Source organism: Diaphorina citri, unplaced genomic scaffold (assembly GCF_000475195.1).
Source record: "Diaphorina citri unplaced genomic scaffold, Diaci psyllid genome assembly version 1.1 scaffold198, whole genome shotgun sequence".
Classification (NCBI taxonomy): Eukaryota; Metazoa; Arthropoda; class Insecta; order Hemiptera; family Psyllidae; genus Diaphorina; species Diaphorina citri.
Window position 1 is genome coordinate 213,876 of NW_007377635.1, and position 21,564 is coordinate 235,439.

The following is a 21,564-nucleotide window of genomic DNA, read 5'->3' on the forward strand; positions in this document are numbered from 1 at the left end:
TCTCCTGACAAAAAATCACATACGTTAAATTTCTCAGCGGGCACAAAATTCTAAAAATTCTCGATTTAAATTAATATTATCTGGATTACCAATGGAAGTGCTTTTCAAAAACACACAAAAAGCAATTTGAACTTTGTCTCCTGACAAAAAATCACATACGTTAAATTTCTCAGCGGGCACAAAATTCTAAAAATTCTCGATTTACGACTGGCTTACCAAACGAGACCGAAAACATTCACCAAAATCACCACCGGAGATTCTCTCTCTTTGTTCGACACACATGAATGGCGTATTTCTTATCTCTCTCTTCGCTTCCCGAATGGTCATTCGTTCGGGATCGGCTAAGGTCGGGATTCTCATCTCATGTATGAACACTTCTCTCTCTGATTTCTCTCCCCTCTCCTTCTACTTCGTTCACTTGTGTGAGTTGTACAAAGTCAATGGCGGCTCTTGTTATCAGTTGCTGATAACAGCCTCCCTCCCCTCTACACAAATGTCTCTCTAAAAATACTCAAATTCTTAGATACTAACTCACCTTTCATTCCTAGTGGAACAAGATAGATCCGAAATGTTGTTATCCAGTTTTTTTCGCTAGGAGTTATAAATCCAAGGAGCCACTAGTAAAGGGCTAAACAGGGCTAATCCACAACGACGGGCATCAAAGGGTTAATCCAAAAGGTGAAATCCAAACTTTGAACACATCACAAACTTGATGGAATGTAAAATATAAAATCACAATAGGTATTTAAATTTTATTAATAGAAATATGTAGAATACAATAAAATAGCTAATTTAATTGTGTAAGTATTTTATTTTTAGTATTTAATCATTATTTTTTATCTATTGTAATTTTTTAAAATTTAAAAAATCTAATTTTGGGTGGGTACCTATACTATAAAGAAGAATTCAATTTATGATAAGCTCCATTAGGTGACGAACAAAATAAAAAACGTAAAACCAATACGAGGCCCGCCTAAGGCGAAAGAGTAAAATTGGTCCTTTTGATGTAAGTGCATCCCATACTACAAAAACTTCTTTTCTGCCGGAAAATGGGAATTTTCTGAGCAGAAGATATGTGTAGACTAGTCACTAGTGTAAAGTCTGTCAGGTGTGAGTGAGCTACAAAAAAGAACATACTTATTACCTATGTACTTTTTTCAGAGGAAGTCAATGAGTAAATAACAACAGAGGTCTCATTGTCCTCAAAACGAAGAGAGAAGGAGAGTCAGCCGTTCCAAGAACGAGCCTTATCTGTTTAGGATAAAGTTCGCCCCGAGCGGGAATCGAACCCGAGATCTAGTGCTTACAAGGCAGATAAAAACTGACAAGGCTGAAGAGTGAGTTACATGTTTTAAGATCTGACTCGTTGACTGGGCACATCAATATTTCCCGAGGCAGGTAAGTAGTAATTGAGTTACTAATCCTGAGCCGCCCTAGCATGACTAACTACTCTCATCCGTAGAAGTAGAAGTGGTAGGTACTGTCTCTACTTCTCCACTCGTAAACTACTTCGACTACTCTACCTTCCCCTTACACCAAACTACTACCCAACCTGAAAACATGCCACCAAGGTACCCGAACCCGCGAGTACCCAATACTAGTACTAGCGATAGAAGTAACCTTCATGGGTATGTTGCAGGTTTTTTTTTTTTTTTTTTTTTTTTTTTTTTTTTTTTTGATTTTTTTTATAATTTAAGTAGGTACTTTTTTTGGTGGTTGTTAAATTTCCAATGTTATTTCTTTTGTAAACGATTACCTACAAATCCTACAATAAAGTTCATGAGTAGATAATTCGATCACTGGACACCACATTAGACACTTTCTTCAAAGTTTTGTCGTCTGTTTTGTGAGAACTCTCCGTGATGTCTGATTTATCACCAGATGATCACTGGACACCACATTAGACACTTTCTTCAAAGTTTTGTCGTCTATTTTGTGAGAACTCTCCGTGATGTCTGATTTATCACCAGAGAAAAATTTCTTGATTTTTCCACCAATCATTTTCACAGTCTCTGTCTTCTTGCTGACATCCTTTGTTGCTGAGTCGCTGTGCGAATGTTCCACCGTGTAGGTTTCAGTGTTTGAATCCGAAATTCCACCAACTCCATAGTTATCACTTGTTACACCAAGTTGCTCATCCGGATTAAGTTCCACGATTTTAACTTTAGTGTCACCATCTTCCGTAGCGATGGAAGAGCTGGACTGAGTTTTTATTATTTTACCGCTTACGATTTTAGTTGATCCTTTAGATTTTTTAGATTTCTTAGTTTTCACTCCACTTTCTTTCGGTTCGGTTACAACGTACGAAATGTTAGGTTGCGATTCGGTTTGTTTAGTAACGATCGTTTCGATTTTTCGCGTTTCACTCGAACTAACTTCGGTACCGGCAGACGATTTTTTATTAGTATTGCGCGTAGCAATAGCTTGCTGACCAACAGGCGGCATGATAGTTCAGTACGCGTGTCTTTTCATAACTAACAACTTCGCGCGATAATAGAATCTCAGTACCCAACATCACTCCTTCTCCAACTCCTACTCTATCTCGCTTGGTTAGCCTACGTATCGGACTGGTTTTTAGTTCTTACCATATAAATCCGCGACACTAATCTCAGTCATGGAATGACTAAAACTTTTAAAAATAACTTTTCATCGGCATTGTTTTTGTTCATTCTTTAGTAAGAGATGCAATTTTAGACTTCTTCCTTAAACTTGAAATGTATGTAGTCGAATCTTTTGATATTATGAAATAAATCAAATGTACCTGTTATGATAAAGGTACCATGGTAATAATAGGCATTTGATATGGTTATCTACCGAGCAAAACACATTAATCCGCGGTAGAAAATCAAAGTTCATGCTATTTCTACATTTATACAATATGTAGGTATTGTAGATTCATTTGAAAGCACATAAACAACTGACGCATATTCGCATAACAAATCAATTTATTGAACATGCTTATTTAAACCAGAATAGTAGGTGGTAAACTTGTTCAATCTAAGGATGATATCCATAAGGAGAGATGGAATGTAAAAACTGGAGAACCAAATGTAACTGAATCTTCAGTCGTTACCAAGGGACAAAATGCCGATAGTTATGAATCCAATGACATTGTGGAAACACCAGAATAGTAGGTGGTAAACTTGTTCAATCTAAGGATGATATCCATAAGGAGAGATGGAATGTGAAAACTGGAGAACCAAATGTAACTGAATCTTCAGTCGTTACCAAGGGACAAAATGCCGATAGTTATGAATCCAATGACATTGTGGAAACAGGACGAAAGTCCAATGCTACCTTTGTTTCTACTTCTCATGTCTCTTCTTCTGAAAGCAAATCAGAATCTTTCAAAACGGACTCTCAAGGTAATTCCAAGACCTTATACCTGGACGACAAGGATATTTCAGGTTCAACGGAAGAAAAACTTGGCGATTTGTTCGCGGTATTCGCAGCTTGTTCGCGATATCCGCGGTTCGTTCGCGGTATTCGCGGTATCCTTGGTTTGTTAAGAGTATCCGCGTTTTAAAAATAAAGGTATTGGAACCTAATGGATGAGGTTAATTCGCACTGAACGTATTTAATCGACCCACTCTCTCGTTCGTAGAAATCAAACGATGCATTTTTTTTTACTAACGCCTTCAAAATCACTAGTTATGCAATGTGCTATAAATGATAAACACGTAAGTTAGGTTGTCTGGATATTTTTTCAAGAAACCAAAGAAACAAACCAGAGTCATACGTATAATATAAGTAGATACATAATACCTATGTTAGGTCGAAAATAAGGGCAATCCAGTTTTTGAAGACTTTAGGAAGAGTTGGAAATCTTGATAGGTAGTAGATTTGAACTTCATTTTCCTTTATTATTATTATTTCATTCGGTTCCTGCCGAATATTGTTTTAAGTTTTGTACGGGATCCACTTCTCCAATATCTGATAGAAGAGCCTATGGGGGAGACCTCGAGAGCTCTGCTGTATTTGAGTGTGTAGCATATCGTAGCATTGGTTTTCGTATTGTTTGAACGTGCTAGGGATGTTCAGTTCAGTGTAGAGACTCTTGATTTCCTCAATGGCAGCAGCGTCTTCAATGCCGTAGGATTTCTGAAAAAAAGAAAATTGATATGATTTTTTTTGTAATTTAAGTAGGTACTTTTTTGGTGGTTGTTAAATTTCCAATGTTATTTCTTTTGTAAACGATTACCTACAAATCCTACAATAAAGTTCATGAGTAGATAATTATCTATCTACTCATGTTCATTTGATCGACTTTTTTTGTTTGCTGCCTTTATCGGTTAACTTGAAAAAAGATTTCTGATTTTATTTACCGACTTGTTCAGTTTTGCAATTTAATAGAAAGGCAATTTTTCATTTGATCTTAATTATTGTTCATTTCATCGATTTTGTTGTTTGCTGCCTTTATCGGTTAACTTGAAAAAAGATTTCTGATTTTATTTACCGACTTGTTCAGTTTTGCAATTTAATAGAAAGGCATCTCGAGCAATTCTTATCCACTAATATTTCCCCCTCTCACATACCACACTTTGTTTCCATAGGTATTTTGTTCCGTTCCATTATATTTTCCTTATACAAATGAATGAAATATTTTCCCCTTTTAGATTTGCATAACGAAGTTTTGTGTTCACTACTTCTCACAATCTATGGGTACCTACCTACCGTTTTGTATATTTTCCGCATTGTAATGCAATTACTGTTATGTATTCACTTTCTATGTGAATACAGGTATTGGAAAAGTATTGGAATTTAGACACAACTCCGAGTTCATTTTCTTCCTGACTAGGTAACGTGCAATATGTTTTTCTTTATGGGAATTGCATACAATTTCCATAAAGAAATAGTAAACAAGAAAGCATAAATTGGGTCACTTTTTAACCAAAAAGAGAAAGGGGAAAGTGGCAGAAAGATTGTTATTATTTATTCGTTATGCTTTTGTGGAGTTTCCCTGAGTGGTCATCGTAGACTTCTATGGCCTAAATTGATAAACAAGACAAGACAATTGATAAATTATATTATCTGGCCAGCGCTACACTTTGTAAAATATTTATATGAAATATTAATAAAGTTTGCTAGTATTATCTTTGGCTTGTCATGTTATTATTCTTATAATATTACTAATACTAGTATGTTGTATATTGAGTAACTTTCTTGCCGCCTACACATCGTGGTGTTGGTCTGCCCACCACCTCTAGATCTTCTAGTCCCATATCTCAGACTCCGCAGATGACTAGAGATCTTGGCACTGGACCAATACGAGGGGTTCTGATATAGGGCAATAGTTGGCCAGGGAGAACTTCCTGTCGACAAGGCTGAATGGAACTCTCTTGCCAAGCTGGTGTCGGGAGAGAAAGTTGGTCCTATTGTTTGCTGAAATCTGATTGATACCATTTTGAATTTGCCTATGCATATTTGTATGTTCTGAATTGTTATATGCAAATGTGAGTGTATATTTGTTTGAGTAGATAACTGTGGAGTTCATATTATATTGTGAGTTATGGTTATGATCTTGTGAATTTTGGCTGTCATGAATAATGTTATGATTATGACATTATAAGTCATGAGACTGAATCAACCCGTAACTTCCCAATATTACAGGGAAACGAGACTTCTGTATTAATTTATTTCTCTGAAATATTAATTGATTTAATTGAAACATTAATTTATTTTACATTTGTAGAGGTCACAATTTGGATGAAAAAACAATATCTCCAATTCTGGAAAATCCTAGAGAGCAAGGAAAACACCTTGAAGGATTCCCCGTGTATATGATAAACTCTTCCTAATTAAATTCTGCTTAATCTTCTCGAGACTCATTCTGTTTTGAAAAAGTCAACACAGAATCCCATTGAGATTCATTACAAGGCAAGGAAAATAATGGTCGGCCTGAGGTTATCTACTTTTATTGAACTTTTTTGTATGCAGGTAGGTAGCGGAATAGAACCTTGGAATGCACCAGGTCTTTGTAGTGGTGGAGATTGAAGTTTTGAAGATCGTAAATTGATAGACCGGCTGCAGTGCCTAAGAACACAACTACGAGTTATGCTACCTAGTCCGAAGAAAAAGGCTTGGTTTAGTTAGTCCCAAGACTCCCAAATCTCGACTATGATCCCGAGAAATTAATCTGTAGGCATCTTTATTAGGCAGAATCGAGCCTAGATTCCGCTGCGCAAGCCGAGTATGACACCCTCTCCTATTTGGGTATTGTTTATCCTGCGTGAAAAATCTTTACCATCCAAGACTCCCAAATCTCGACTATGATCCCGAGAAATTAATCTGTAGGCATCTTTATTCTTCATTAGGCAGACTCTATTTATTTATTTATTATTTTTTTTAATTTAAAAAAATTAAACTCTGCCGGGAATCGAGCCTAGATTCCGCTGCGCAAGCCGAGTATGACACCCTCTCCTATTTGGGTATTGTTTATCCTGCGTGAAAAATCTTTACCAGTCACTAAATAGTGCTCTGAAAGTTTCCACTGGTGTTCATTTCATTTGAATTTGAACAGACAGCATTTAATTCCAACGAATCAAAACTTGATCTACATTAATTGAGCTTATTCGTCTCACTTTATCTTATCGATTATATATTGACCTATGTGAATGTGTGTACCTATAGAAATCAATCTAGTCCATACCAAATTCGATCGAAATTCTGGTTACTGATGCACTGAAAGTTTCCACTGGTGTTCATTTCATTTGAACAGACAGCATTTAATTCCAACGAATCAAAACTTGATCTACATTCATTGAGCTTATTCGTCTCACTTTATCTTATTGATTATATATTGACCTATGTGAATGTGTGTACCTATAGAAATCAATCTAGTCCATACCAAATTCGATCGAAATTCTGGTTACTGATGCCGGTTGACATTACCCTGGACTTATTTGGTTATCGATTTACTGCAAGTGATATAAGTAATATTGGCTTTCCACGTATCCAATGATTAACCAAATGGTGACGTAAAATGAGATAACTTTGATTTTGGTATGGAACCTTACATCGTAAGTAACGGGAAATTAATAAGTAGATGATTGAAAATTTTCCAAGTAGGTAGGTAATTTGTTTCACATGTGATTTTGAGTAAGGCCCAAACAGTTGTGACGTCATTACTCGCATATTTAATCTTACTGTTCATGGCACTCGGACATTCAGGGACCTCATGCATCCAATTTTCTAACGGAGCCCCCCCCCCCCCAAAAAAAACGGTACCCATTATATTGACCTCATGCATCCAATTTTCTAACGGAGCCCCCCCCCCCAAAACGGTAAATTGTCATTTGATAATTTTGTTTTTACGAAATTGATCACAATGATGTAGTCTCAATCCCAAAATTGTTTTCTCTTTTTAGGGTGGGGTTTTTGGATATCCATACTAACCATCTCGACACACCATCCCATAATCTGAGCCTTTTTGATGACACTGTCATCATGTTTTTCATCGGGATCGGCTAATAAGTTGAACGAATTCAAAACCAAAAGTCCCGCCTCCTTGTTTGTGGAAGTCATGAAGCTTTGTAGAACCTGTGAATCGGACAATAGGTATAGGTATTATAGGATGCTGATATTCAGCTACCCTTCATAGAAGGTCAGCATGGATTTGAAATAAATTTATTCTTCTTATTTGTTATACAGGGTGTTTATAAAGTCCTACTCTGGACTTTTTGTTCCTGTTTCACTAGACGAGACTTTCTGGAAATTCAAGATCTGATGTTCAAGTTTGTTTCCGGACACGGAAATTAAGTACTAAACAAGATATTTTTAAAGTATTGAAAAAACCTATATCTCCTATCTTCTTGGTTTTATTGAGGATTGATTTTCAAGAGTGATGTGCTAGTTTCTCATCCATTTTCCGATATAAAATCTTTTTTTGATATGTCTAAGCATGCTTGTCACAAATGTTGTGTCCCGACATTTACACCACCTATATCTCCTATCTTCTTGGTTTTATTGAGGATTGATTTTCAAGAGTGATGTGGTAGTTTCTCATCCATTTTCCGATATAAAATCTTTTTTTGATATGTCTAAGCATGCTTGTCACAAATGTTGTGTCCCGACATTTACACCACATTTATTTGAAGTCATCACAGAGAGGGATCAGAGATCAGAGAACCTTCCAATCTGAAATCAGAAGAGAGAATGAGCTCTGTCTCTTGATCAATTTATCCTTGTTTGTAGATGTCAATTCTTGGCTCAACCGATTTTTTTCCTCCTTTCTGTGGTTCGCTAAGAAGAGTAGGCACTGAAAGTAATATGGGCAGCTATAGGTTGGGATGACATGGAATTTCGCATTTACACCTTGATAAATTTCAAGTTCAATACCATCATGACACCATCACTGGGGTTGGTTTTAAACTCGTTATTTTACCCTCGTAGTTAAGGTGGCATTTGGTACCACACATTTTACCTTGCCAAACCATTTGTTTGCATCTTCAAATTCAAAATGTCTCTTATTGGTCAACGTCAGAATGTGCACTATGTCTGGTATCAGCTGATTGAACGATGCAAGGTCCTTTCGGCGGTTGGTTTCTCTGATGTTGGTTTTGGAAATCTCAGACAGAAGTAGCGATCTGGCAAATTCACTGAACGATCTGAAAAAAGTGATTTTGGATTTGGATAACTTGTTATTTTTAAAAATTTTACGCCATCATTCGTTGTGAAGCTAATTCATACTGTTGCCTTTTTTGTACATATTTGATCTCGAATGATCAAGTGAACTCTATTATTTATCGATTAGCTTAGTAACTGTGTTTGAGGCAAGTTTTGGTGTCGTTTTTAGGGATTTTCGGCACGTAATGCTTAGGCTACGTTTATGACCTTTTCTATTTATTTCAGGGCCATGTAGATATTCTTGAAAGTAGATATAATTTCTTACCCACCTTTGTGACAGTATCAGATTGACGTCATTCACTGACAGACCCAGTGATCTCTTCTGTCTCAGCAACTTTCCAGAAACTCTAATTATTTCTCTCATTGTAGTTTCTTCTGAACATTAGTTCACACTGTATATCTGGACGCATACTGATAAGGTTTCTGGGTTTTGTTTACTAAATTAATAATGATTTATTATCAATGCTAATTATTTTGTTTCCAATTCGTTTGTTTTGTTCCACCATCTGTTGCATCAGCCTTTCGTTTCGCTTTCTGGAACAAGTGTTCTTGTTTTTGGAACAAACTGAGCATAAATGGTGTGAACATCTGCTCCAGTATGCTTAAACAAATAGCTTGTATGCTATTGCTTAAAATAGTTGTCAGATTTTTGCCTCAATTTTCAAGCTTGCCCATAAACTATGAAATAATGCCTGTTGAAATTATACTTTGTCAGAAATAAGATAGGTACCTCCGAATTTTGTGTTTGTTTAATTATAACCTTTGGAAAAAGATGATGTCAATACACAATACATTGTACATAGTAGCTATTTTTCATAATATTTCTGCCCTGCATACTTATTCGAACCACCAGAAAAGCTGCTAAAGTTGATGCTAAAAAGAATTAACTTGCCCATTTATTTTTAGCTAAAATCATTAGATCTTTGTTTATTTTTTTCTTCGCAAATCCTAAAAGTTTGAAGGTCATAGTAATCTGGACGTAATTAAAACTTTCAAAGGAAATTTTTTGGAAGGTAGCTACCTATTGTTTTATTTAAAATATGTAATTAAAAATTGATATAATGATATAAGGTATACTTGAAACTCTCTTTGTTAGAACTTGAGCAAAAACGTGGTGTTTGGTTTTTGTACCCTACCCTGTATAAGTGTACCTCTCTATACCTAAATATGAAAAGCTGAAGAATTTCATAAACAGCACCACTCATAATTTTTCGAAAAGAAATTCTTCAAAATTTTCGGGTGTACTATACCTAACTCTAGGTAGGTACCTACATAATCCTTGGAATTTTACTACAGCCTCTTGTTTTAGTTTATCAAAGGAAACACATTTTTGATAGAAGAAGAAGAAGAAAAACAAGAATAAGAATAACAAAGCGAATTGAAAAGGAGGAGGAGAGGCAAGACAGATGGGTTCTTTAATAACTTTTCTACCATGAACATATTATTAAATTTTAAAACTTCTTCACACTTTTCATCCACATGCCTATCCTCATTGTATACTCGTGCCCATATGTAGATAACTATGCATAGTGAAAAGCGGACAAAACCGGGTCCTTTCACAATTCGATCTCAAAGTTGCAGGGAAATGTATTCTTGGATTGAACAGTGCCGTGCTCAATAATCCAAACTCGAAATTTAACAGAATCTTCAAAAGTCTATTTAAACCAACGTTAACATCCAAATCCAAGCAAATATTGAAATTTTTGTTTCCTCAATATTCTAAACACGTGGAAACTAAAAATATTTCACGAGAAACTTACTCTTTCCTCAACAGTATTTTGAGAGATGCGGTTGCATTCAGAGAAACCAGAAGTACCAAGAGACATGATTTTCTAAAGTTATTAACAGACATACATGCTGCAGAACTGTCTACTGATGTAGGAAGCAATGTTAGCAAAGATAGTCTCACGGAATCAATCATATTGTCCAACTTATTCGTATTTCTTACCACGGGATATGAATCCACGTCAAGTACTAAAGAGACATGATTTTCTAAAGTTATTAACAGACATACATGCTGCAGAACTGTCTACTGATGTAGGAAGCATTGTTAGCAAAGATAGTCTCACGGAATCAATCATATTGTCCAACTTATTCGTATTTCTTACCACGGGATATGAATCCACGTCAAGTACTTAAGTTAAGTTCATACTTTGACTACATATTTAATAACTATCAAGTTATTTTACTCAGCTCCTAGTTATTCTACATTATGTATTAAACGTAACCGCATAAAGGAATACTCTGCATCCTTAGGATATTGAGTAATACCATTTATACTTAACAAAGAACCTAAAAGAATGTTTTCCTCCTAGACATGCGACATGGCAGTGCATTTTCTACATTACCTCTATTAACTTTTGTTATTTTAAATCTTCAATACCTCAAGGGATAGGTAATTTTATTATTTTGAATTTTATCCTTTCTTTGTTAGTATCAAATATTACCTTGACTTGAAAGTGCCTCGCTCAAGATGACAAACAGAGGATTTAAGTTAAAGGCCTACCTCACTGGATTCTATTAGAAAAGAGGATTTCTTGCAAATAATAATAATGTAGTCAGTTAGTCAGCCGGGTGAAAATAAAAGAGTGGGAAGAGAAAAATCGGAGGGAAAATCAAAAAGCGTGACTGAACACCCCTAGCTGCCGTCTGCGCCAGAAACGACTGTAATACTGTACACTTATGTATATTTGAACAGAAACAAACCCGCGAATTAGAAAAGATATCTTGCAAAAAAAAATAATAATGTAGTCAGTTAGTCAGCCGGGTGAAAATAAAAGAGTGGGAAGAGAAAAATCGGAGGGAAAATCAAAAAGCGTGACTGAAAAATCCGCATCCTATGTCAGATCAATGGTGATAAACATGAACATGAATCCCCTTAACAAAATTTTGTCAGCCAAGTCATCCGGAAATTTTCATTTTCCAAAATATACTCCTCGTACATTCTACATGTGACTCTTGCAACTGAGATACTCCGAAGAGAAAATTTATGTTCCTACCTTGACGCTGGGAAAATTTAGAGTGGAGATGTGCTGGAAAATGGAGATGTAGGTATAATAAAAATCCAAGAGGCTGTGATGTTCGTGCATTATGGTTGACTGACTTTCTCCCCCTTCATTTTTCATTCGAGTACCTGCATCAATTCGACGTAGAGATAAAATAGACAAGAATGAAAGGCAGAAATGCTGACATAGGTGAGGTAGAGAAAGAAATCGAGTTGTGAAAATTTCCCCTGAGATAGCAAGGGAGATGGTCTCAGATCAATCTGTCATTGGAAGAAAGTCCAAATCAATATTCATTGTTTGTTTAAAGTTCTTGCACTACATTCTAGTTTATTTACTATCATAACTAGGATTTAGTTTATGTTCTCAGATCAATCTGTCATCGGAAGAAAGTCCAAATCAATATTCATTGTTTGTTTAAAGTTCTTGCACTACATTCTAGTTTATTTACTATCATAACTAGGATTTAGTTTTCTTAGATCAATCTGTCATTGGAAGAAAGTCCAAATCAATATTCATTGTTTAAAGTTCTTGCACTACATTCTAGTTTATTTACTATCATAACTAGGATTTAGTTTAAATAGAGCTTTGTAAAATAGCATAGATATTCCGATACATATCAGTACTGATTTCAGTCAGCAGTTGTCTATCAGCTACAGAGGAGAGTCAGAACACTCCGAGATCAATTACAAAGAAGAGATTTACATCTAGATCTATTGAGAAAGAAATTGAACATCTGCGAACAAAATCATCGAGTCAAATCCATTCTAGAGGCCGAAAAAGAAGAGGCCAATATGAGGTAAGAATTTTATTATTTAAATAATTAAGGATTCTCATGTAAAAGATAATGACTCCCCGATAATTTAATCATAGAGATTAGAAAAAATTAACCGTACCGTTTTTTTTGATTTAGGGATTTTCGGCACGTAATGCTTAGGCTACGTTTATGACCTTTTCTATTTATTTCAGGGCCATGTAGATATTCCTGAAAGTAGATATAATTTCTTACCCACCTTTGTGACAGTTTCAGATTGACGTCATTCACTGACAGACCCAGTGATCTCTTCTGTCTCAGCAACTTTCCAGAAACTCTAATTATTTCTCTCATTGTAGTTAGTGTGTATTGTGCTTACTCGTATGCTTTAAAATTCACAGAAATCATAGATTTAATAAACTTATTAACTACTGTCACTAAACTTCAATACTATATTAGGTCAGTTTTGTTTTTATTTTTATTTTTTTAAGATAGCTTTAAGGGGAAAGGAAATTTCTCGATGACACCTTACATCGAGGGATTATGTTTGTATTTCAACCTCTATTAGTCAATTTCGAGCTATCTTTCTATCATGTTAAAATTAAATTCCACAGAATTTTACCCGCAACATTTCATTTAAATTATATAATTGCACTGTAAAACATTGGTAAAACTTTGATACCGATATGTTTAAAACAAAACAATTTAAAACTTTATTCTTCGGAACGTACTTTGCGAGGGAATTAAATGCAGTAGAAAGGAGAAACTGATCAAAAGTCAACTAGTCAAAAGCATCCTACATTTCAACTCGTTCATTTTATTTTTTATCAAGGTTAGCAATGAAACTAGAAATAGAGATAAAACATAGGGAAACTGTGTGGAGATGTTGTTACGTCATGGTAGAATACCTGGGTCCGATTTCATGATGGAAAGCTCTAGACTTTAGGGGGAAGTGATGTTTATTTAAATCTAAAAGTAAATTCCCCCATTTCTAATGTGTATACGTACTATAGGGTAGGTACATCTAAGGTTATAGGTTCCATGTTCACATAGGACCACGTTGAATTGGCTGTGGATTAATGACAATGAACAGATGTGTTTAATCAAATTTTAGGACCAAGATGGTATAACTAACCCAATATATTTTGTGTCTTGTACTTCTAGAGTTCATCCAGCAGTGGATTGATAATGGTTGCCAATGATGATGATTCCGATTGGCAAATTTGCCGATCGGAATATCATAATGCGTGCCCCCCAGACAGGAACCCTGCTAGCATCGATCTATTTCAAAACAAGCTAGGCAATCTGGATCACCGATTTTGACACAACTGGACTTTACTGTTTACCTACTGAGCCAAGTCCATCACATAAATATATATTGAATAATTTGTAAACAAAAGTCGTAACCTTATGTAAAATTGAATTGTTTTCCACTTTCTTTTGAAGTGAAAGTTCAAGCCTTAGGCTTTAGCGCAGTTAACATTGACAACATGTGCGATTTCACGTTATGTAAGACTTGTTAACAACAATGTTTGTTATATTGAAGTGTGCTGTTAGACACACACTGATCTGTTTATTGACACTGCACCGTTATGTCACAATGTGTTTCTTTGTTTCCCCACCGCCTCAGGTGCGTACCAGGGTGGCATTATGTCCCCCCGCAGTATTAAACTTTCCTTTGTAGGTTATAGAATGGAATACACCTTGTTCATCCTGCTGAAATAGGACTGTAAAGTATCTTTCCCCCCCGCAGTATTAAACTTTCCTTTGTAGGTTATAGAATGGAATACACCTTGTTCATCCTGCTGAAATAGGACTGTAAAGTATCTTTACTCCCTCTGTCCAACCAAGGCACAGAATATTCATATCATCGTAGAAGGAATAACGAATATTGAATGCTGTTTAATCAGACCGTTTTTACTTGCTTACCTATACACATTGTAGAGTGTAAGTTTTACGCAAGGTAAAATGGATTGAGTGAACTTTTGCAATCACATAATGAGTGCACGTGATCACTGACTGATAGTAATATCAGCTGCAAGGAACAAAAAATCTCGTGTGTTCTTTCCTTATAAGATCGATTTTCTTAGGTGTTTGTCTAGAATGTAGATCAAAAATATCCTTGGGCTCTGTTTCCAGAAGGTACGGTTCCGGACAGGGAAAAAGCTCAAAAGGAACTAGCGCTTCTCACGACCTTACCTTTAGCCACAGGTCGCTCAAATTTTGCAGACAGCTTCCATAATTTATGATGATCAAAAGTGTCCGCGGGCCGGACCTTGAGAAATGTACGGTTCGGCCGCTATTTAACGCCAAATCTTTTTTTTTTTTTGAGAGAGGTTTGACAGAAGGAACTGTAACTGCTATGGTCTTATCGTCCCGAAATAGAAGAGAGAAGGAAGACAGGATAGGAGAAAGACAGCCGTTCCGAGAACGAAAACTATCCGATCAGGTTAAAATCCGCCCCCGGGTGGGAATCGAACCCGCGGCCTAGCGCTTACAAGGCAGACGCACTATCAACTAAGCTAACTAGGCTGGCAACGCCAAATCTTTGAAGAAGCTCAAAAAGATTTCGCGATGCTTGGTCCTTTAGATTTCAGCCAAGGACGCTCGAACTTGGCACAGATATGCGATAAATTATGTAATAGCCAGTAGCACGCCATTGCCACCAGATGGTCACCCATCCGGATACCAGCCGCGCACAACATTTGAATCGTTCCCAAGAAGAACGGCCTATGTGATTTTTGCTACTTTTCAGGAGAGACATTTTAATACAGTGATGTGGAAATAATCGTTCCCAAGAAGAACGGCCTATGTGATTTTTGCTACTTTTCAGGAGAGACATTTTAATACAGTGATGTGGAAATTTATTGCCCTCAGATAGATAAGTGGTGCTCCCAAATCAATTATTTAAAAATTATAAAATTAATAAATGAAATAAAGTAATAATTACCATGTAGAGTGCTAGCGACACGGGGAGTTTGAAGAAGTGATACGCTGTGCCATATTTGACAATCTGAGCATACCTATCCATGGTGAAGTTGTCATAGTTCCTCTCACATTCTGGGGACAAAATGATCAGTCTAAACTGATATTAATGTTGCATCACAATCACGAAAAAAGGCACGAGTTTCTTCTATGTATATTTTTGCGAATTTTGAATGCATCAAAATTTTCTGTGTTTAATGCAAAACTCATGACGCTAAATTATTTTTCTGTGCCCTCAGATAGATAAGTGGTGCTCCCAAATCAATTATTTAAAAATAATTGTAAAATTAATAAACGAAATAAAGTAATAATTACCATGTAGAGTGCTAGCGACACGGGTAGTTTGAAGAAGTGATACGCTGTGCCATATTTGACAATCTGAGCATACCTATCCATGGTGAAGTTGTCATAGTTCCTCTCACATTCTGTGTGGTTTTGTAAAACTTTGCCCATCATGGCCCTGTGACTAACCTGGAATAAAATGCAAAGTAAATCAGTACAAAGAAAAGACAGACGTGTTGGTGTATGTTCTCGGATTTGATTGATACCTGGCGGGGAACTTTTACCACAAAGAGGTATTTTTGGGGGATCTCATTACTTTTTGTAGTATGGGTAGGTAGGTAACCCAAGTAAGATTCGGCCTCATAAAAAAATGTTAGTGGGCCCCACATTGAATGGCATTTCTGTTTACTTACGTCATGAAATTGTTGTATAACATCAATGTAGTAGTACTCATTCTGAAAGGCTTGCTTGATATTCGATTGATACCTGGCGGGGAACTTTTACCACAAAGAGGTGTTTTTGGGGGATCTCATTACTTTTTGTAGTATGGGTAGGTAGGTAACTCAAGTAAGATCCGGCCTTATAAAAAAATGTTAGCGGGCCCCACATTGAATGGCATATCTGTTTACTTACGTCATGAAATTGTTGTATAACATCAATGTAGTAGTACTCATTCTGAAAGGCTTGCTTGAGTAGGTTGTAGAGAGCGGTAACCCAAGTAAGATTCGGCCTCATAAAAAAATGTTAGTGGGCCTCACATTGAATGGCATTTCTGTTTACTTACGTCATGAAATTGTTGTATAACATCAATGTAGTAGTACTCATTCTGAAAGGCTTGCTTGAGTAGGTTGTAGAGAGCAGATTCCAATAGTCGTCCAGCATCGTAGTATTTGTCAGAGTCTTTGAGAAAGTCAGGACTAGGATAGTTTCGGTGAATGAACGCGTAGGAGAGTGTATCCCATTTTTTATTGGTCAGATCCAACGAGGTTTTCAGCTGAAAATTATTAATAAAGTAAGTAATGGGAAATCAATAAGTAGATGATTGAAAATTTTCCAAGTAGGCATGTAATTTGTTTCACATGTGATTTTGTGTAAGGCCCAAACAGTTGTGACGTCATCACTCGCATGTTTAATCTTACTGTTCATGACACTCGGACATTCAGGGGCCTCATACATCCAATTCTCTAACGGAGCCCCCCAGATCGGAAGAGCGGTTCAGCAGACGAATTCAAAACCAAAAGTCCCGCCTCCTTGTTTGTGGAAGTCATGAAGCTTTGTAGAACCTGTGAATCGGACAATAGGTATAGGTATTATAGGATGCTGATATTCAGCTACCCTTCATAGAAGGTCAGCATGGATTTGAAATAAATTTATTCTTCTTATTTGTTATACAGGGTGTTTATAAAGTCCTACTCTGGACTTTTTGTTCCTGTTTCACTAGACGAGACTTTCTGGAAATTCAAGATCTGATGTTCAAGTTTGTTTCCGGACACGGAAATTAAGTACTAAACAAGATATTTTTAAAGTATTGAAAAAAACCTATATCTCCTATCTTCTTGGTTTTATTGAGGATTGATTTTCAAGAGTGATGTGGTAGTTTCTCATCCATTTTCCGATATAAAATCTTTTTTTGATATGTCTAAGCATGCTTGTCACAAATGTTGTGTCCCGACATTTACACCTTGATAAATTTCAAGTTCAATACCATCATGACACCATCACTGGGGTTGGTTTTAAACTCGTTATTTTACCCTCGTAGTTAAGGTGGCATTTGGTACCACACATTTTACCTTGCCAAACCATTTGTTTGCATCTTCAAATTCAAAATGTCTCTTATTGGTCAACGTCAGAATGTGCACTATGTCTGGTATCAGCTGATTGAACGATGCAAGGTCCTTTCGGCGGTTGGTTTCTCTGATGTTGGTTTTGGAAATCTCAGACAGAAGTAGCGATCTGGCAAATTCACTGAACGATCTGAAAAAAGTGATTTTGGATTTGGATAACTTGTTATTTTTAAAAATTTTACGCCATCATTCGTTGTGAAGCTAATTCATACTGTTGCCTTTTTTGTACATATTTGATCTCGAATGATCAAGTGAACTCTATTATTTATCGATTAGCTTAGTAACTGTGTTTGAGGCAAGTTTTGGTGTCGTTTTGATTTAGGGATTTTCGGCACGTAATGCTTAGGCTACGTTTATGACCTTTTCTATTTATTTCAGGGCCATGTAGATATTCCTGAAAGTAGATATAATTTCTTACCCACCTTTGTGACAGTTTCAGATTGACGTCATTCACTGACAGACCCAGTGATCTCTTCTGTCTCAGCAACTTTCCAGAAACTCTAATTATTTCTCTCATTGTAGTTAGTGTGTATTGTGCTTACTCGTATGCTTTAAAATTCACAGAAATCATAGATTTTATAATTATTCACTACTGTCACTAAACTTCAAGACTATATTAGGTCATTTTTTTTACTTTTTTTTTTGTTTTACTTTTTTTTTGTTTGTTAAGATAGCTTTAAGGGGAAAGGAAATTTCTCAATGACACCGTACATCGAGGGATTATGTTTGTATTTCAACCTCTATTAGTCAATTTCGAGCTATCTTTCTATCAAGGTAAAATTAAATTCCATAGAATTTTACCCGCAACATTTCATTTAAATTGGATAATTGCACTGAAAGTTCAACTTTGATACCGATATGTTTCAAACAAAACAATTTAAAACTTTATTCTTTGGAACGTACTTTGCGAGGGAATTAAATGCAGTAGATAGTAGAAACTGATCAAAAGTCAACTAGTCCATAGCATCCTACATTTCAACTCGTTCATTTTATTTTTTATCAAATTTAGTAACGAAATTAGAAATAGAGATAAAACATAGGGAAACTGTGTGGAGATGTTGTTACGTCATGGTAGAATACCTGGGCTCGATTTCATGATGGAAAGCTCTAGACTTTAGGGGGAAGTGATGTTTATTCAAATCTAAAAGTAAATTTCCCCATTTCTAATGTGTATACGTACTATAGGGTAGGTATATCTAAGGTTTTAGGTTCCATGTTCACATAGGACCACGTTGATTTGGCTGTGGATTAATGACAATGAATAGATGTGTTTAATCAAATTTTAGGACCAAGATGTTATAACTAACCCAATATATTTTGTGTTTTGTACTTCTAGAGTTCATCCAGCAGTGGATTGATAATGTTTGCCAATGATGATGATTCCGATTGGCAAATTTGCCGATCGGAATATCATAATGCGTGCCCCCCAGACAGGAACCCTGCTAGCATCGAAGCAGAGATAGGTACAGATACCAATATTATGGGTACCTACATACATAGCAATAAAAGAGTATTAGCAGAGTTACATCCCTGAAGAAATGCACTGTAGTACCGGGGTGGGCATTTCAGACGAATTTTCTGTTAAAATAAATAAATAAATAAAGCAGAGTTACATAGCAATAAGAGAGTATTAGGCCAGCCACTCACTATCAGGTAGACCTGATGACAGGTACACCTGATCAGATCCACCGAATAACAAAGCGAATTGAAAAGGAGTAAGAGAGGCAAGACAGATGGGTTCTTTAATAACTTTTCTACCATGAACATTTTTTCTTCGTATTATTAAATTTTAAAACTTCTTCATACTTTTCATCCACATGCCTATCCTCATTGTATACTCGTGCCCATATGTAGATAACTATGCATAGTGAAAAGCGGACAAAACAGGGTCCCAGAGCGTAGACACTTTAGCTGCCATGGACACAGACGGATTTAAAATTAGACCGAAGACAGGGGAAAACACATTGAACACAAAATTTCTAAAAGGACTTTATTTTATTGAACACAATTTGATCATTGTAAATGAACACAATTAAATTCCAACAGGAGAAATTTCATTTCTCAAGTTTTGACTTTTGATTAACCGTGTTTTCTATAGGACCTAATATAGGTAATAATAGGGGAGAGATTCTACTTAACTTAGGTACCTACTCCAGATCTACAGTCTTCATCATAACTTCATGTTCGTCAAATTTTGGACATTTCAATAGACGTGAACATGGAGTTAAAATTAAGCTGTAAATCCGGGGTGTAATTAAAACTATGGCAAAGTATTTCGATTATGATTTCTCAATATTTCAATCTTAAAGACAGCATTACCATTGGTAACTTATATTTTTTATGCGATGGGCATATCGATCAGTTTATAATCGATCATTGGGAAATCATAATCTAAATCTATTGATATCAGGAATAAAGTTTTTTTGCCGTCTTATCAGCAATAACATTCGTCTGGTAAACTTTCTATTTATGTTGCTTAAAAGAAATACTTCAAACGAGAAGTTTAAAATCGAACTCAGGACAAGCCGCGGTGAGGTCTGTGCTCATCAGGTATCAGGTAGACCTGAAATTCGGACCTTTTCAGCCGTACCTGTCAGTTCTACCTGATTGTGTGTGTGCTCATCAGGTGTCGGGTCTACCTAATCAAGTGTACCTGTCAGGTCTACCTGATAGTGAGTGGCTGGCCTTAGCAGAGGTGCAACCCAGGGTAAGATAGGGCGGGCACCAAAGTTTTTCTCAGACCGCAATGTTCAGTGATCCTAATCTGATCAGCAAATGTGAAGGTGAACCAGAAACCAGAAATCAATAATACCAACGGGTGGCCCTGATGGTCAGGTGAGCCAAGTTATACGTAATAACATCTTGTGGTGAAATAAATGTTCATGTTGAAAAATAACTTAGGTAGGTACCTGTCAATTTTGTGATTTTTGAAATGACTTGGCGGGTTAGTTCTTACTTGAGCTTTGCTTTGAGCCAAGTTGTCGGGTATGAAACATAGGGGAAATGTTTTCGTGGGAATAATACCTGTCAATGTTGTGATTTTTGAAACGACTTGATTGACTTTGCTGTTTAGATTAATGGGTGTTTCTGCTTTGTGAGTCAATCCACAGTTCATTGGAGCGATGTACCATTGTACCATATAAACACATTATGGAAACAGGGAGTTCTAGAAGGATATCGCGGGTTCGATTCGCGGCAAAGCTCTATGTACTATATCAGGGTTGTCCAACCTTAGGGCACCCGAGGGCCGCAAGAGACCAAGGTAGAGAGTTGGCGGGCCGCAAAAACTCAACTCACGCAGATTAACAATAGAAAACACCAAACGTAACACGTAGAATTAAGTGTACGAGTACTTTAAAAAATGTTTGATAGACGTAACTAAGCTGTTATCGTTCCGAAAGCGAAGAGAGAAGGAAGACAGAATAGGAGAAAGCCAGCCGTTCCATTCCCAGAATAAACCTTGTCAGTTTAGGATAAAATCCGCCCTGGGCGGGAATTGAACCCGCGGCCTAGCGCTTACATGTCTGCCTAGCAAGGGCGAGGTTCCAAGCCAACTCGGCTGGCTGACGCACCTTTACATAGTCAAATTCAACGGACTATCTTATCACATGTCAGAAATCTGCAATATAGTGGTATAATTCGCAACATTAAGGCATAATCTTCATCATAAAGGCACAGATAAAATCTGCAACATAATGAAAATAATGGCCTACATCGGCAATAAAACACCATAGTCAACGAATAATTTTATCGGTCCTGATAGACCAAATCATACACCTAATAAAACAACAATTTGTTTACATTCAATGCATGAGGACATCGATAGATGTAGTTTTGTTTACATTCAACGATTGTGCAATCGTGTTGCCAAGGTAACGCATAGGATGATTTAATTTTGTTGCATTATTGTATGGAAGATTGTTTGATTTGTTTACACGCAATTTGAATTTCATTGACGCCTGGAAGTGTACAAAGTCCAACGACTTCGCACTCCGAACCTACTTGGACTTTGGAGTGCACTCTATCTGAACAATATTAAAGTTCTTTAGTCACTTTAATAAATACAAATAAA

General features: G+C 36.3%; 2 protein-coding genes and 1 long non-coding RNA gene across 4 annotated transcripts; 1 reads left to right on the forward strand and 2 right to left on the reverse strand.

Moving 5' to 3' along the window:
• Positions 1-3,685: 3,685 nt before the first annotated feature.
• On the reverse strand, positions 3,686-18,485 carry LOC103505835. Its single transcript, XM_008470198.2, has 10 exons — positions 17,915-18,485; positions 17,439-17,622; positions 16,838-16,931; positions 16,433-16,668; positions 15,682-15,837; positions 15,332-15,466; positions 10,386-10,654; positions 8,423-8,606; positions 7,396-7,539; positions 3,686-4,149 (listed from the first exon to the last, which is right to left on the reverse strand). Exons 1-10 carry the CDS (start codon positions 18,007-18,009, stop codon positions 3,901-3,903), a joined length of 1,746 nt encoding a protein of 581 aa, XP_008468420.2. The 5' UTR covers positions 18,010-18,485; the 3' UTR covers positions 3,686-3,900.
• Positions 7,324-13,153, reverse strand: LOC113466019. Of its 2 annotated transcripts, none has more exons than XM_026821068.1 (3): positions 12,641-13,153; positions 8,423-8,606; positions 7,324-7,539 (listed from the first exon to the last, which is right to left on the reverse strand). In XM_026821068.1, exons 1-3 carry the CDS (start codon positions 12,733-12,735, stop codon positions 7,339-7,341), a joined length of 480 nt encoding a protein of 159 aa, XP_026676869.1. In that variant the 5' UTR covers positions 12,736-13,153; the 3' UTR covers positions 7,324-7,338. The 2 variants fall into 2 exon arrangements, with proteins under 2 accessions (XP_026676869.1, XP_026676870.1); XM_026821069.1 differs by lacking the exon at positions 12,641-13,153 and adding an exon at positions 8,895-8,994.
• Positions 12,745-13,974, forward strand: LOC113466020. The gene is made up of 2 exons (XR_003390563.1): positions 12,745-12,840; positions 13,546-13,974. It is a non-coding gene; the product is annotated as an uncharacterized LOC113466020 (long non-coding RNA).
• Positions 18,486-21,564: the final 3,079 nt, after the last annotated feature.